The 15,768-nt window shown below is 44.6% G+C and overlaps 1 protein-coding gene across 1 annotated transcript in view; it reads left to right on the top strand.

The window, feature by feature from the left end:
- Nucleotides 1–13,535, top strand: part of LOC139379515 (ring finger protein 175) — a 29,382-nt gene extending 15,847 nt beyond the window's left edge. The window contains exons 6-9 of the mRNA XM_071122334.1: nt 2,028–2,148; nt 6,100–6,233; nt 9,852–9,953; nt 13,310–13,535. Coding sequence (XP_070978435.1) covers nt 2,028–2,148; nt 6,100–6,233; nt 9,852–9,953; nt 13,310–13,430 — 478 coding nt within the window. The 3' untranslated portion in view covers nt 13,431–13,535. The remainder of the gene's footprint in view (nt 1–2,027; nt 2,149–6,099; nt 6,234–9,851; nt 9,954–13,309) is intronic.
- The last annotated feature ends 2,233 nt before the right edge of the window (nt 13,536–15,768 follow it).

Consider the following 15,768-nt stretch of genomic DNA (forward strand, 5'->3'; position numbering starts at 1 on the left):
AATCTCTTAGATTATGTATTTTCAGGTAGCGATGTTGCTAGGCAACAGCTGCTCTCTGTATCACCTCAGGACGGCAGGGTAGCCTAGTGGTTAGAGCGTTGGACTAGTAACCGAAAGGTTGCAAGTTCGAATCCCCGAGCTGACAAGGTACAAATCTGTCGTTAACCCAGTGTTCCTAGGCCGTCATTGAAAATAATAATTTGTTCTTAATTGACTTGCCAAGTTAAATAAAGGTTAAAAAAAAATTTAAAAAAAAGGATCTCACCTCAGACCAGACAAGTAGCTGCGCAATGGATTATGGTCGTTGTAGTTAATGACCACGATTTCTGCGCTATACTATGTAGAATATTGGCCTGTTGGAAACTACAACTCCCTACTACATCTCACAGTTCAGGCTGGATCTGATTTATCTCTAGAGAAACTACAACTCCCTACTACATCACACAGTTCAGGCTGGATGTGATTTATCTCTAAAGAAACTACAACTCCCTACTACATCACACAGTTCAGGCTGGATGTGATTTATCTCTAGAGAAACTACAACTCCCTACTACATCACACAGTTCAGGCTGGATGTGGTTTATCTCTAGAGAAACTACAACTCCCTACTACATCACACAGTTCAGGCTGGATGTGGTTTATCTCTAGAGAAACTACAACTCCCTACTACATCACACAGTTCAGGCTGGATGTGGTTTATCTCTAGAGAAACTACAACTCCCTACTACATCACACAGTTCAGGCTGTATGTGATTTATCTCTAGAGAAACTACAACTCCCTACTACATCACACTCTATGGATGTGTTGTCGGATCAAGGCTGAGGGCTCTATGGATGTGTTGTCGGATCAAGGCTGAGGGCTCTATGGATGTGTTGTCGGATCAAGGCTGAGGGCTCTATGGATGTGTTATTAGGATCAAGGCTGAGGGCTCTATGGATGTGTTATTAGGATCAAGGCTGAGGGCTCTATGGATGTGTTATTAGGATCAAGGCTGAGGGCTCTATGTGTTGTGATGTAGGATCAAGGCTGAGGGCTCTATGGATGTGTTGTAGGATCAAGGCTGAGGGCTCTATGGATGTGTTATTAGGATCAGGGCTGAGGGCTCTGTGTGTTGTGATGTAGGATCAAGGCTGAGGGCTCTATGGATGTGTTGTAGGATCAAGGCTGAGGGCTCTATGGATGTGTTATTAGGATCAAGGCTGAGGGCTCTATGTGTTGTAGGATCAAGGCTGAGGGCTCTATGGATGTGTTATTAGGATCAGGGCTGAGGGCTGTATGTGTTGTGATGTAGGATCAAGGCTGAGGGCTCTATGGATGTGTTGTAGGATCAAGGCTGAGGGCTCTATGGATGTGTTATTAGGATCAGGGCTGAGGGCTCTGTGTTGTAGGATCAAGGCTGAGGGCTCTATGGATGTGTTATTGGGATCAAGGCTGAGGGCTCTATGGATGTGTTATTGGGATCAAGGCTGAGGGCTCTATGGATGTGTTATTAGGATCAAGGCTGAGGGCTCTATGGATGTGTTATTGGGATCAAGGCTGAGGGCTCTATGGATGTGTTATTAGGATCAGGGCTGAGGGCTCTATGGATGTGTTATTAGGATCAGGGCTGAGGGCTTTATGGATGTGTTATTGGGATCAGGGCTGAGGGCTCTATGGATGTGTTATTGGGATCAAGGCTGAGGGCTCTATGGATGTGTTGTAGGATCAATGCTGAGGGCTCTATGGATGTGTTATTGGGATCAAGGCTGAGGGCTCTATGGATGTGTTATTGGGATCAAGGCTGAGGGCTCTATGGATGTGTTGTGTTGTCGGATCAAGGCTGAGGGCTCTATGGATGTGTTATTAGGATCAAGGCTGAGGACTCCATGGATGTGTTGTGGGATCAAGGCTGAGGACTCTATAGATGTGTTGTGGGATCAAGGCTGAGGGCTCCATGGATGTGTTGTGGGATCAAGGCTGAGGACTCTATAGATGTGTTGTGTTGTAGGATCAGGGCTGAGGGCTCTATGGATGTGTTGTGTTGTAGGATCAAGGCTGAGGACTCCATGGATGTGGGCGTTATCATGCTGTTCTATGGTCTGTACTATGGAGTGATGGGACGGGACTTTGCTGAAATCTGCTCCGACTACATGGCCTCAACTATAGGGGTGAGTACTACACGTATGCATCAACTATAGGGGTGAGTACTACACGTATGCATCAACTATAGGGGTGAGTACTACACGTATGCATCAACTATAGGGGTGAGTACTACACGTATGCAGTGTTTCACATACAATATCTGTTGATGTAATTGTTGTTGTACTACTATGTAGTCCAGGGGTAGGGAGAGTTTTTGGCCCGACGACCAAATCAGGAGCCAACGGAGCCCCGCACATATATATATACATATATATTTTTTTTTTGCGGGGGGGGGGGGGGGGGGGGGTCCTACTTTGTCAAAAATCAATCTGCGGGCCAGAAAAAGGGCAGTTATTTGAAAATATATATAATTTCTACAAACTCGTTCAAGAGTGGCCGAGTGTTTTTATCCATTTGTTTTACTCAAACCTCCTACGGGACGTAGTTTACACTCCTTTATTGGGGGTGTCTTGCTAAATGCCTATAATTTCCACCTGTTGTCTATTCCATTTACACAACAGCATGTGAAATTTATTGTCAATCAGTGTTGTTTCCTAAGTGGATAGTTAGATTTCACAGAAGTGTCATTGACTTGGAGTTACATTGTGTTGTTTAAGTGTTTATTTTTTTGAGCTGTGTACATTACGTTGTTGTTGCTGTACTATAACGTGTTGTTGTTGCTGTACTATAACATGTTGTTGCTGCTGTACTATAACATGTTGTTGCTGCTGTACTATAACATGTTGTTGTTGCTGCAGTACTATAACATGTTGTTGTTGCTGTACTATAACGTGTTGTTGTTGTTGCAGTACTATAATGTGTTGTTGTTGTTGTTGTTGTACTATAACATGTTGTTGTTGCTGTACTATAACGTGTTGTTGTTGTTGTTGTACTATAACATGTTGTTGTTGCTGTACTATAACATGTTGTTGTTGCTGTACTATAACATGTTGTTGTTGCTGTACTATAACATGTTGTTGTTGCTGTACTATAACATGTTGTTGTTGCTGTACTATAACATGTTGTTGTTGTTGCTGTACTATAACATGTTGTTGTTGCTGTACTATAACGTGTTGTTGTTGTTGCTGTACTATAACGTGTTGTTGTTGTTGCTGTACTATAACATGTTGTTGTTGCTGTACTATAACGTGTTGTTGTTGTTGTTGTACTAAAACATGTTGTTGTTGCTGCTGTACTATAACATGTTGTTGTTGCTGTACTATAACATGTTGTTGTTGCTGTACTATAACATGTTGTTGTTGCTGTACTATAACATGTTGTTGTTGCAGTACTATAATGTGTTGTTGTTGTTGTTGTACTATAACATGTTGTTGCAGTACTATAACGTGTTGTTGTTGTTGCTGTACTATAATGTGTTGTTGTTGTTGTTGTACTAAAACATGTTGTTGTTGCTGCTGTACTATAACATGTTGTTGTTGCTGTACTATAACGTGTTGTTGTTGTTGCTGTACTATAATGTGTTGTTGTTGTTGTTGTACTATAACATGTTGTTGTTGCAGTACTATAACGTGTTGTTGTTGCTGTACTATAACATGTTGTTGTTGTTGCAGTACTATAATATGTTGTTGTTGTACTATAACATGTTGTTGTTGTTGCAGTACTATAACATGTTGTTGTTGTTGCTGTACTATAACATGTTGTTGTTGCTGTACTATAACATGTTGTTGTTGCTGTACTATAACATGTTGTTGTTGCAGTACTATAACGTGTTGTTGTTGTTGCAGTACTATAACATGTTGTTGTTGCTGTACTATAACGTGTTGTTGTTGTTGCAGTACTATAACATGTTGTTGTTGCTGTACTGTAACGTGTTGTTGTTGTTGTTGTACTATAACATGTTGTTGTTGTTGTACTATAACATGTTGTTGTTGCTGTACTATAACATGTTGTTGTTGCAGTACTATAACGTGTAGTTGTTGTTGTTGCAGTACTATAACGTGTAGTTGTTGTTGTTGCAGTACTATAACGTGTAGTTGGTGTTGTTGCAGTACTATAACGTGTAGTTGGTGTTGTTGCAGTACTATAACATGTTGTTGTTGCTGTACTATAACATGTTGTTGTTGCTGTACTATAACGTTTTGTTGTTGTTGTTGTACTAAAACATGTTGTTGTTGCTGCTGTACTATAACATGTTGTTGTTGCTGTACTATAACGTGTTGTTGTTGTTGCTGTACTATAATGTGTTGTTGTTGTTGTTGTACTAAAACATGTTGTTGTTGCTGCTGTACTATAACATGTTGTTGTTGCTGTACTATAACGTGTTGTTGTTGTTGCAGTACTATAATGTGTTGTTGTTGTTGTTGTACTATAACATGTTGTTGTTGCAGTACTATAACGTGTTGTTGTTGCTGTACTATAACATGTTGTTGTTGTTGCAGTACTATAATATGTTGTTGTTGTACTATAACATGTTGTTGTTGTTGCAGTACTATAACATGTTGTTGTTGTTGCTGTACTATAACATGTTGTTGTTGCTGTACTATAACATGTTGTTGTTGCAGTACTATAACATATTGTTGTTGCAGTACTATAACGTGTTGTTGTTGCTGTACTATAACATGTTGTTGTTGCTGTACTATAACATGTTGTTGTTGCTGTACTATAACGTGTTGTTGTTGCAGTACTATAACATATTGTTGTTGCAGTACTATAACGTGTTGTTGTTGCTGTACTATAACATGTTGTTGTTGCTGTACTATAACGTGTTGTTGTTGCTGTACTATAACGTGTTGTTGTTGAAGTACTATAACGTGTTGTTGTTGAAGTACTATAACGTGTAGTTGTTGTTGTTGAAGTACTATAACGTGTAGTTGTTGTTGTTGCAGTACTATAACGTGTAGTTGTTGTTGTTGCAGTACTATAACGTGTAGTTGGTGTTGTTGCAGTACTATAACGTGTAGTTGGTGTTGTTGCAGTACTATAACGTGTAGTTGGTGTTGTTGCAGTACTATAATGTTTAGTTGTTGTTGTTGAAGTACTATAACGTGTTGTTGTTGTTGTACTATAACATGTTGTTGCTGTACTATAACATGTTGTTGTTGTTGCAGTACTATAACATGTTGTTGTTGCTGTACTATAACATGTTGTTGCAGTACTATAACATGTTGTTGTTGTTGCAGTACTATAACATATTGTTGTTGTTGCTGTACTATAACATGGTGTTGTTGTTGTTGCTGTACTGTAACATGTTGTTGCTGTACTATAACATGTTGTTGTTGCTGTACTATAACATGTTGTTGTTGCTGTACTATAACATGTTGTTGTTGTTGTTGCAGTACTATAACATGTTGTTGTTGTTGCTGTACTATAACATGTTGTTGTTGCTGTACTATAACATGTTGTTGTTGCTGTACTATAACATGTTGTTGTTGCTGTACTATAACATGTTGTTGCTGTACTATAACATGTTGTTGTTTTTGCAGTACTATAACATGTTGTTGTTGTTGCTGTACTATAACATGTTGTTGTTGCTGTACTATAACATGTTGTTGTTGCTGTACTATAACATGTTGTTGCTGTACTATAACATGTTGTTGTTGCTGTACTATAACATGTTGTTGTTGCTGTACTATAACATGTTGTTGTTGCTGTACTATAACATGTTGTTGTTGTTGTTGTTGCAGTACTATAACATGTTGTTTCTGTACTATAACATGTTGTTGTTGTTGCTGTACTATAACGTGTTGTTGCTGTACTATAACATGTTGTTGCTGTACTATAACGTGTTGTTTTTGCTGTACTATAACATGTTGTTGTTGCTGTACTATAACATGTTGTTGTTGCTGTACTATAACATGTTGCTGTACTATAACATGTTGTTGCTGTACTATAACATGTTGTTGCTGTACTATAACATGTTGTTATTGCTGTACTATAACATGTTGTTGTTGTTGTTGTTTTAGTACTATAACATGTTGTTGTTGTTGCAGGAATATAATGTGTTGTTGTTGTTGCAGTACTATAACATGGGAGGAATGCCGTCCAGGAGCTTGACAGATGATATCTGTGCGGTGTGTGGTCAGAAGATCCTCGTAGACGTGGATGAGGAGGGGATTATAGAAGATACCTACCAACTCTCCTGTAACCACATGTATCCTATCCACTAGGCTTGGGCAGTATACCATATATTCCGTGTACTGGGGGATTTGGAAAAAGCTGGGATGGTTTTTCAATACTGTCAATACCGTTGAAACTAATTATTTGAAGATTTTCAATACTTTTAAATATTTTGTAGCTTTTTTTTGTGCAATACCTTAGGAGATAAAGCCGATTGCGTTCTTCGTTTCACCTGTCACATTATTTTTTTAATTATGAAACGTACCATAGTTCCCCAGAACAGTTGAGCCAGTCACGTGTTAGTTTTGTAAATAGCACAATGCTAGAAAGCAGGAGCAGGTGAATCCACAGTGTTCTGTATCTATGGGAGAGTCTCTGTTGTGCGACGCACATGAGGTGATGAAGTTACACTTGTATGTAATTCACTACTAAATGTAATCCACTACTAAATGTAATCCACTACTAAATGTAATCCACTACTAAATGTAATCCACTACTAAATGTAATCCACATTTATAATTCACTACTAAATGTAATTCACTACTAAATGTAATCCACTACTAAATGTAATCCACTACTAAATGTAATCCACTACTAAATGTAATCCACTACTAAATGTAATCCACATTTATAATTCACTACTAAATGTAATTCACTACTAAATGTAATCCACTACTAAATGTAATCCACTACTAAATGTAATTCACTACTAAATGTAATCCACTACTAAATGTAATCCACTGCTAAATGTTTGCCCTCAGATATCTTCTAATGGCTTTCTGCCAGAAGTCAAAGAGCTTTGGATGAGTTCTGTACAGCTGCCATGTTTTCCCTGATAGCGTTTGTTTCTTCTCTGTTCTCCCATCTGCTCCGTGTACACATGCAGCTCTTCCTTCAGAAAAACAAGCATCGCAACTTTGTTCATTTGTTCGTTCTCTCGTTCAGGTTCGCTTGTAAATGTCCACACACACCGTTAATGACATTCGGTAGCTCCTAGCTACACTTGTATAACTTTGAGCTGGATTTGCCTGTCTTTGCAATTCGTTTATTTTTTGTTTTCGCTCGTTAGCATTTAGCTAACAGCGTCTGTGATATCCCTATTAGTTTGTGCTAATTTTGTTAGCATTCTGGTATTGGAAGCCCAATGGGATTTTCTTGCGTTTCTAGCGCCCCCTTGTGTGCTATGCCGGTAATACCGTGGATACCGCCCAAGCCTACTATCCTCACTGCACTGTTTGGATTATATAAGATCAGCTCTCCTATCCTATATGTTATGTCACACTCCCTCCTCTCTCTCTATACTCCCCCTCTCTCTTTCCCCTCCTCTCTACTTCTCCTCCCCCTCCTCTCTATACTGCCTCCTCTCTCTTTCCCCTCCTCTCTCTTTCCCCTCTCCTCTTTCCCCTCCTCTCTACTTCTCCTCCCCCTCCTCTCTCTATACTCTCTCTTTCCCCTCCTCTCTACTTCTCCTCCCCCTCCTCTCTCTATACTCCCCCTCTCTCTTTCCCCTCCTCTCTACTTCTCCCCTCCCCTCTCTATACTCTCTCTTTCCCCTCCTCTCTACTTCTCCTCCCCCTCCTCTCTATACTGCCTCCTCTCTCTTTCCCCTCCTCTCTCTTTCCCCTCTCCTCTTTCCCCTCCTCTCTACTTCTCCTCCCCCTCCTCTCTCTATACTCCCCCTCTCTCTTTCCCCTCCTCTCTACTTCTCCTCCCCTTCCTCTCTCTATACTCCCCCTCTCTCTTTCCCCTCCTCTCTACTTCTCCCCTCCCCTCTCTCTATACTCTCTCTTTCCCCTCCTCTCTACTTCTCCACCCCCTCCTCTCTCTATACTCCCCCTCTCTCTTTCCCCTCCTCTCTACTTCTCCTCCCCCTCCTCTCTCTATACTCCCCCTCTCTCTTTCCCCTCCTCTCTACTTCTCCCCTCCCCTCTCTCTATACTCTCTCTTTCCCCTCCTCTCTACTTCTCCTCCCCCTCCTCTCTCTATACTCCCCCTCTCTCTTTCCCCTCCTCTCTACTTCTCCCCTCTCCTCTCTCTATACTCTCTCTTTCCCCTCCTCTCTACTTCTCCTCCCCCTCCTCTCTATACTGCCTCCTCTCTCTTTCCCCTCCTCTCTCTTTCCCCTCTCCTCTTTCCCCTCCTCTCTACTTCTCCTCCCCCTCCTCTCTCTATACTCCCCCTCTCTCTTTCCCCTCCTCTCTACTTCTCCTCCCCCTCCTCTCTCTATACTCCCCCTCTCTCTTTCCCCTCCTCTCTACTTCTCCCCTCCCCTCTCTCTATACTCTCTCTTTCCCCTCCTCTCTACTTCTCCCCTCCCCTCTCTCTATACTCTCTCTTTCCCCTCCTCTCTACTTCTCCTCCCCCTCCTCTCTCTATACTCCCCCTCTCTCTTTCCCCTCCTCTCTACTTCTCCCCTCTCCTCTCTCTATACTCTCTCTTTCCCCTCCTCTCTACTTCTCCTCCCCCTCCTCTCTATACTGCCTCCTCTCTCTTTCCCCTCCTCTCTCTTTCCCCTCTCCTCTTTCCCCTCCTCTCTATACTCCCTCCTCTCTCTTTCCCCTCCTCTCTACTTCTCCTCCCCCTCCTCTCTATACTCCCTCCTCTCTTTCCCCTCCTCTCTACTTCTCCTCCCCTCCCCTCTCTATACTCCCTCCTCTCTTTCCCCTCCTCTCTACTTCTCCTCCCCTCCCCTCTCTATACTCCCTCCTCTCTCTTCCCCTCCTCTCTACTTCTCCCCTCCCCTCTCTATACTCCCTCCTCTCTCTTCCCCTCCTCTCTACTTCTCCCCCCTCCTCTCGCTATACTCTCTCCTCTCTTTCCCCTCCTCTCTACTTCTCCTCCCCCTCCCCTCTCTATACTCCCTCCTCTCTCTTCCCCTCCTCTCTACTTCTCCTCCCCCTCCCCTCTCTATACTCCCTCCTCTCTCTTCCCCTCCTCTCTACTCCCCCTTCCCCTCCTCTCTCTATACTCCCCATCTCCCTTCCTCTCTCTACTTCTCCTCTCTCCCCTCTCTCTCTGTAAATGGCGCCCGTTTTCCTATATAGTGCCCTACTCTTCCCTTAATTACTGCACCAAATCGATTCCCATAAAAACGGAATGTCAGTTAACTTCCTGAATTTACTCTAGGTTGAAGATAATAAAGGTTAAGACAACGTAATAATAAAGAGTTTGAAAATAAACAAATTTGTTGGACTAGCGCTGGAGCTAAAACGACTGATATTGAATATTAGCAGTACAGAAAGTTCACCGTCAAAGTGGAAAATAAACACAATCAAAGAGATGTTTTTTTTTTGTTAACTTCTCAGAAAACCCATAGCATAAGCCATTTCAATGTTTTTCTAATTATCTACAACCACGTTATTGAGTCCCTGACTGCTAGTCACGTTTTCAATACTAATCCTGTAGAATTAGCCCACTGCGACCGTCCAATTAATGTGTTCATTTTCTAACGCTGCCTCATGGAATTATTATGTTGTCTTAACCTGTATTTTTCGATCTTGAATTTACTGGAATTGATCCCAAACCTGCAACTGAAGATGCTCAGCGAGTGTTAGCATGGAGGCTAACTGTCCCATGATTTCCCGTGTGAAATGCTAATCATTTTACGCTAGTCTTGTTGTTGTGGATTCTTTAACGCCAACTCTGCCTCCAGATTCCACGAGTTCTGTATCCGTGGCTGGTGCATTGTGGGTAAGAAGCAGACGTGTCCGTACTGCAACGAGAAGGTCGACTTGAAGAGGATGATGAACAATCCGTATCCTTTCATTGGCAGAGGCGAGAGCCACAGAACACCGGGATTGGCTGAATCTGAGAGCATATCTTACACACACACTTATTCTTATTGACCTTTGAAATTGTTGCATGTTGTGTTTTTTAATATTTTTTGTTCGGTATAATTGTAAAAAAAATGCTGTAAAACATGTATAAAACTATAATTTTGATCTGATGGATGGTCAGTGGTTGTTTATAATAATTGTTATAGTTTTAACCATGTTTTGAGGCTATTCAGTGTTTCTTTACAATCATACATTGTTTACAAACAATGGAGTAAAGCAGGCTAACATGCTGACCGCTCGCTAACATGCTGACCGCTCGCTAACATGCTGACCGCTAGCTAACATGCTGACCACTAGCTAACATGCTGACCGCTAGCTAACATGCTGACCACTCGCTTACATGCTGACCACTCGCTAACATGCTGACCACTAGCTAACATGCTGACCACTAGCTAACATGCTGACCACTCGCTAACATGCTGACCGCTAGCTAACATGCTGACCACTCGCTAACATGCTGACCACTCGCTAACATGCTGACCGCTCGCTAACATGCTGACCACTCGCTTACATGCTGACCACTCGCTAACATGCTGACCACTAGCTAACATGCTGACCACTAGCTAACATGCTGACCACTCGCTAACATTCTGACCGCTAGCTAACATGCTGACCACTCGCTAACATGCTGACCACTCGCTAACATGCTGACCGCTCGCTAACATGCTGACCGCTAGCTAACATGCTGACCGCTAGCTAACGTGCTGACCACTCGCTTACGTGCTGACCGCTCGCTTACGTGCTGACCGCTAGCTAACATGCTGACCGCTAGCTAACATGCTGACCACTCGCTAACATGCTGACCACTCCCTAACATGCTGACCGCTCGCTAACATGCTGACCACTAGCTAACATGCTGACCACTCGCTTACATGCTGACCACTCGCTTACATGCTGACCACTCGCTTACATGCTGACCACTCGCTTACGTGCTGACCACTCGCTTACGTGCTGACCACTCGCTTACGTGCTGACCACTCGCTTGCGTGCTGACCACTCGCTAACATGCTGACCACTCGCTTACGTGCTGACCACTCGCTTGCGTGCTGACCGCTCGCTAACATGCTGACCACTCGCTTACATGCTGACCACTCGCTTACATGCTGACCACTCGCTTACGTGCTGACCGCTCGCTTACATGCTGACCACTCGCTAACATGCTGACCACTCGCTTGCGTGCTGACCGCTCGCTAACATGCTGACCACTCGCTTACATGCTGACCACTCGCTAACATGCTGACCACTCGCTTGCGTGCTGACCGCTCGCTAACATGCTGACCACTCGCTTACATGCTGACCACTCGCTTGCGTGCTGACCGCTCGCTAACATGCTGACCACTCGCTTACGTGCTGACCGCTCGCTAACATGCTGACCACTCGCTTACATGCTGACCACTCGCTTGCGTGCTGACCGCTCGCTAACATGCTGACCACTCGCTTACGTGCTGACCGCTCGCTAACATGCTGACCACTCGCTTACGTGCTGACCGCTCGCTAACATGCTGACCACTCGCTTACGTGCTGACCGCTCGCTAACATGCTGACCACTCGCTTACATGCTGACCACTCGCTTGCGTGCTGACCGCTCGCTAACATGCTGACCACTCGCTTACATGCTGACCACTCGCTAACATGCTGACCACTCGCTTGCGTGCTGACCGCTCGCTTACATGCGTGCGTCCGCCCTCCCATCGCGTGCATGTTGATTTGGTCCCCCCCCCCCAAGGTGCACCATACAAAATATTGCAGCACCGTTAAAAGAACGTGTCCTATCGTTCCTAATTGTCATTGGTTGTTACCTTGACGACGTAGAATGAGTTGAGTTCAATAGCTACAGGCAGATGTACGGATGAGATGCCAGAGGAAGTGTTTAATTAGTAGGTCAGGAGTCGACAGAGTCATATGAGAAGAATGCACTTGCTGAATTTATGTAGATATTTTAAACTAAGTGTTTTCATAACTTCCATTGGGGTTTTTCCCCCATACCATTTCAATTCAATAATGAAGAGACAATACAAGTGACCCTGGCTTTATCAAAAGAGAGCTACCTACATAACCAGCAATGACGTTATCTAACGAGCCTGGTCTACATAACCAGCAATGACGTTACCTAACGAGCCTGGTCTACATAACCAGCAATGACGTTACCTAACGAGCCTGGTCTACATAACCAGCAATGACGTTACCTAACGAGCCTGGTCTACATAACCAGCAATGACACCAGCAATGACGTTATCTAACGAGCCTGGTCTACATAACCAGCAATGACACCAGCAATGACGTTATCTAACGAGCCTGGTCTACATAACCAGCAATGACACCAGCAATGACGTTATCTAACGAGCCTGGTCTACATAACCAGCAATGACACCAGCAATGACGTTATCTAACGAGCCTGGTCTACATAACCAGGAATGACACCAGCAATGACGTTATCTAACGAGCCTGGTCTACATAACCAGCAATGACGTTATCTAACGAGCCTGGTCTACATAACCAGCAATGACGTTACCTAACGAGCCTGGTCTACATAACCAGCAATGACACCAGCAATGACGTTATCTAACGAGCCTCGTCTACATAACCAGGAATGACACCAGCAATGACGTTATCTAACGAGCCTGGTCTACATAACCAGCAATGACGTTATCTAACGAGCCTGGTCTACATAACCAGCAATGACGTTACCTAACGAGCCTGGTCTACATAACCAGCAATGACGTTATCTAACGAGCCTGGTCTACATAACCAGCAATGACACCAGCAATGACGTTATCTAACGAGCCTGGTCTACATAACCAGGAATGACACCAGCAATGACGTTATCTAACGAGCCTGGTCTACATAACCAGCAATGACACCAGCAATGACGTTATCTAACGAGCCTGGTCTACATAACCAGCAATGACGTTATCTAACGAGCCTGGTCTACATAACCAGCAATGACGTTATCTAACGAGCCTGGTCTACATAACCAGCAATGACGTTATCTAACGAGCCTGGTCTACATAACCAGCAATGACGTTATCTAACGAGCCTGGTCTACATAACCAGCAATGACGTTATCTAACGAGCCTGGTCTACATAACCAGCAATGACGTTATCTAACGAGCCTGGTCTACATAACAAACAAACCTTTTTAGTCTCATGTGCGACCAGAGCCCTGTTTATAAGTTGTATTCTTCAAGAATCAATCACTGTATATAATTAATTTGGAATTCCACAAATGGATGTACCAATTGCTCCTTAACGCCTACTCCCCCTCCTCCCCCAGATGGGAGAGAACACATGTCCTGTACGGGCAGCTCTTGGATTGGCTGAGATATCTTGTTGCCTGGCAACCCATAATCATCGGAATAGTCCACGGAATCAACTTCACCCTGGGGCTGGAGTAGTAGAACTCTGGGATGATGATCGCCTTGCAGAACTCCCTCCCGGAACTCCCTCCCCGGAACTCCCTCCCGGAACTCTCTCCCCGGAACTCCCTCCCCGGAACTCCCTCCCCGGAACTCCCTCCTCGGAACTCTCTCCTCGGTACTCCCTCCCCGGAACTCCCTCCCCGGAACTCCCTCCCCGGAACTCCCTCCCCGGAACTCACTCCCCGGAACTCACTCCCCGGAACTCACTCCCCGGAACTCCCTCCCCGGAACTCCCTCCCCGGAACTCACTCCCCGGAATTCCCTCTCGGAACATTTGGAATCCGTGCATTTAATTTATTGAACCCCCCCCCTAACACAAGTGTTTATTTATGATCTGTAAATTATGTACTTTATACAATGCTTGCATCCCAAATGGTACCCTATTCCCTATATAGTCTGCTCCTTTTGGTTAAATGTAGTGCACTGTAAAGGGTATATGGAGCCATTTGGGATGCAGCCAATGTCAAGTGTGAACTACGATGGGTTTCTTTACCATTGCGGTTTGTTCTACAGTTTACACTCCGCAGATACACTGGTATCTGGTATACCCAACCTGATGACTGACCTCTCTGGCCCAATACCCAACCTGATGACTGACCTCTCTGTCCCAATACCCAACCTGATGACTGACCTCTCTGTCCCAATACCAAACCTGATGACTTCTCTCTCTGTCCCAATACCCAACCTGATGACTTCTCTCTCTGTCCCAATACCAAACCTGATGACTTACCTCTCTGTCCCAATACCAAACCTGATGACTGACCTCTCTATCCCAATACCAAACCTGATGACTGACCTCTCTGTCCCAATACCAAACCTGATGACTGACCTCTCTGTCCCAATACCAAACCTGATGACTGACCTCTCTGTCCCAATACCCAGCCTGATGACTTCTCTCTCTGTCCCAATACCCAACCTGATGACTGACCTCTCTGTCCCAATACCAAACCTGATGACTGACATCTCTGTCCCAATACCAAACCTGATGACTGACCTCTCTGTCCCAATACCCAGCCTGATGACTTCTCTCTCTGTCCCAATACCCAACCTGATGACTGACCTCTCTGTCCCAATACCAAACCTGATGACTGACATCTCTGTCCCAATACCAAACCTGATGACTGACCTCTCTGTCCCAATACCAAACCTGATGACTGACCTCTCTGTCCCAATACCCAGCCTGATGACTTCTCTCTCTGTTCCAATACCCAGCCTGATGACTTCTCTCTCTGTCCCAATACCCAACCTGATGACTGACCTCTCTGTCCCAATACCCAACCTGATGACTGGCCGCTCTGTCCCAATACCCAACCTGTTGACTGACCTCTCTGTCCCAATACCCAGCCTGATGACTGACCTCTCTGTCCCAATACCCAACCTGTTGACTGACCTCTCTGACCCAATACCCAACCTGATGACTGACCTCTCTGTCCCAATACCCAACCTGATGACTGACCTCTCTGTCCCAATACCCAACCTGATGACTGACCTATCTGGCCCAATACCCAACCTGATGACTGACCTCTCTGGCCCAATACCCAACCTGATGACTGACCTCTCTGTCCCAATACCCAACCTGATGACTGACCTCTCTGTCCCAATACCCAACCTGATGACTGACCTCTCTGTCCCAATACCCAGCCTGATGACTGACCTCTCTGTCCCAATACCCAACCTGATGACTGATCTCTCTGTCCCAATACCGAACCTGATGACTGATCTCTCTGTCCCAATACCCAACCTGATGACTGGCCTCTCTGTCCCAATACCCAACCTGATGACTGGCCTCTCTGTCCCAATACCCAACCTGATGACTTCTCTCTCTGTCCCAATACCCAACCTGATGACTGACCTCTCTGTCCCAATACCCAACCTGATGACTGACCTCTCTGGCCCAATACCCAACCTGATGACTGACCTCTCTGTCCCAATACCCAGCCTGATGACTGACCTCTCTGTCCCAATACCCAACCTGATGACTGACCTCTCTGGCCCAATACCCAACCTGATGACTGAACTCTCTGTCCCAATACCCAGCCTGATGACTGACCTCTCTGGCCCAATACCCAACCTGATGACTGACCTCTCTGGCCCAATACCCAACCTGATGACTGACCTCTCTGGCCCAATACCCAACCTGATGACTGACCTCTCTGACTGTCCCAATACCCAGCCTGATGACTGACCTCTCTGGCCCAATACCCAACCTGATGACTTCTCTCTCTGTCCCAATACCCAACCTGATGACTGACCTCTCTGTCCCAATACCCAACCTGATGACTGACCTCTCTGGCCCAATACCCAACCTGATGAC

Source organism: Oncorhynchus clarkii, chromosome 21 (assembly GCF_045791955.1).
Source record: "Oncorhynchus clarkii lewisi isolate Uvic-CL-2024 chromosome 21, UVic_Ocla_1.0, whole genome shotgun sequence".
In the NCBI taxonomy this organism is placed as follows: Eukaryota; Metazoa; Chordata; class Actinopteri; order Salmoniformes; family Salmonidae; genus Oncorhynchus; species Oncorhynchus clarkii.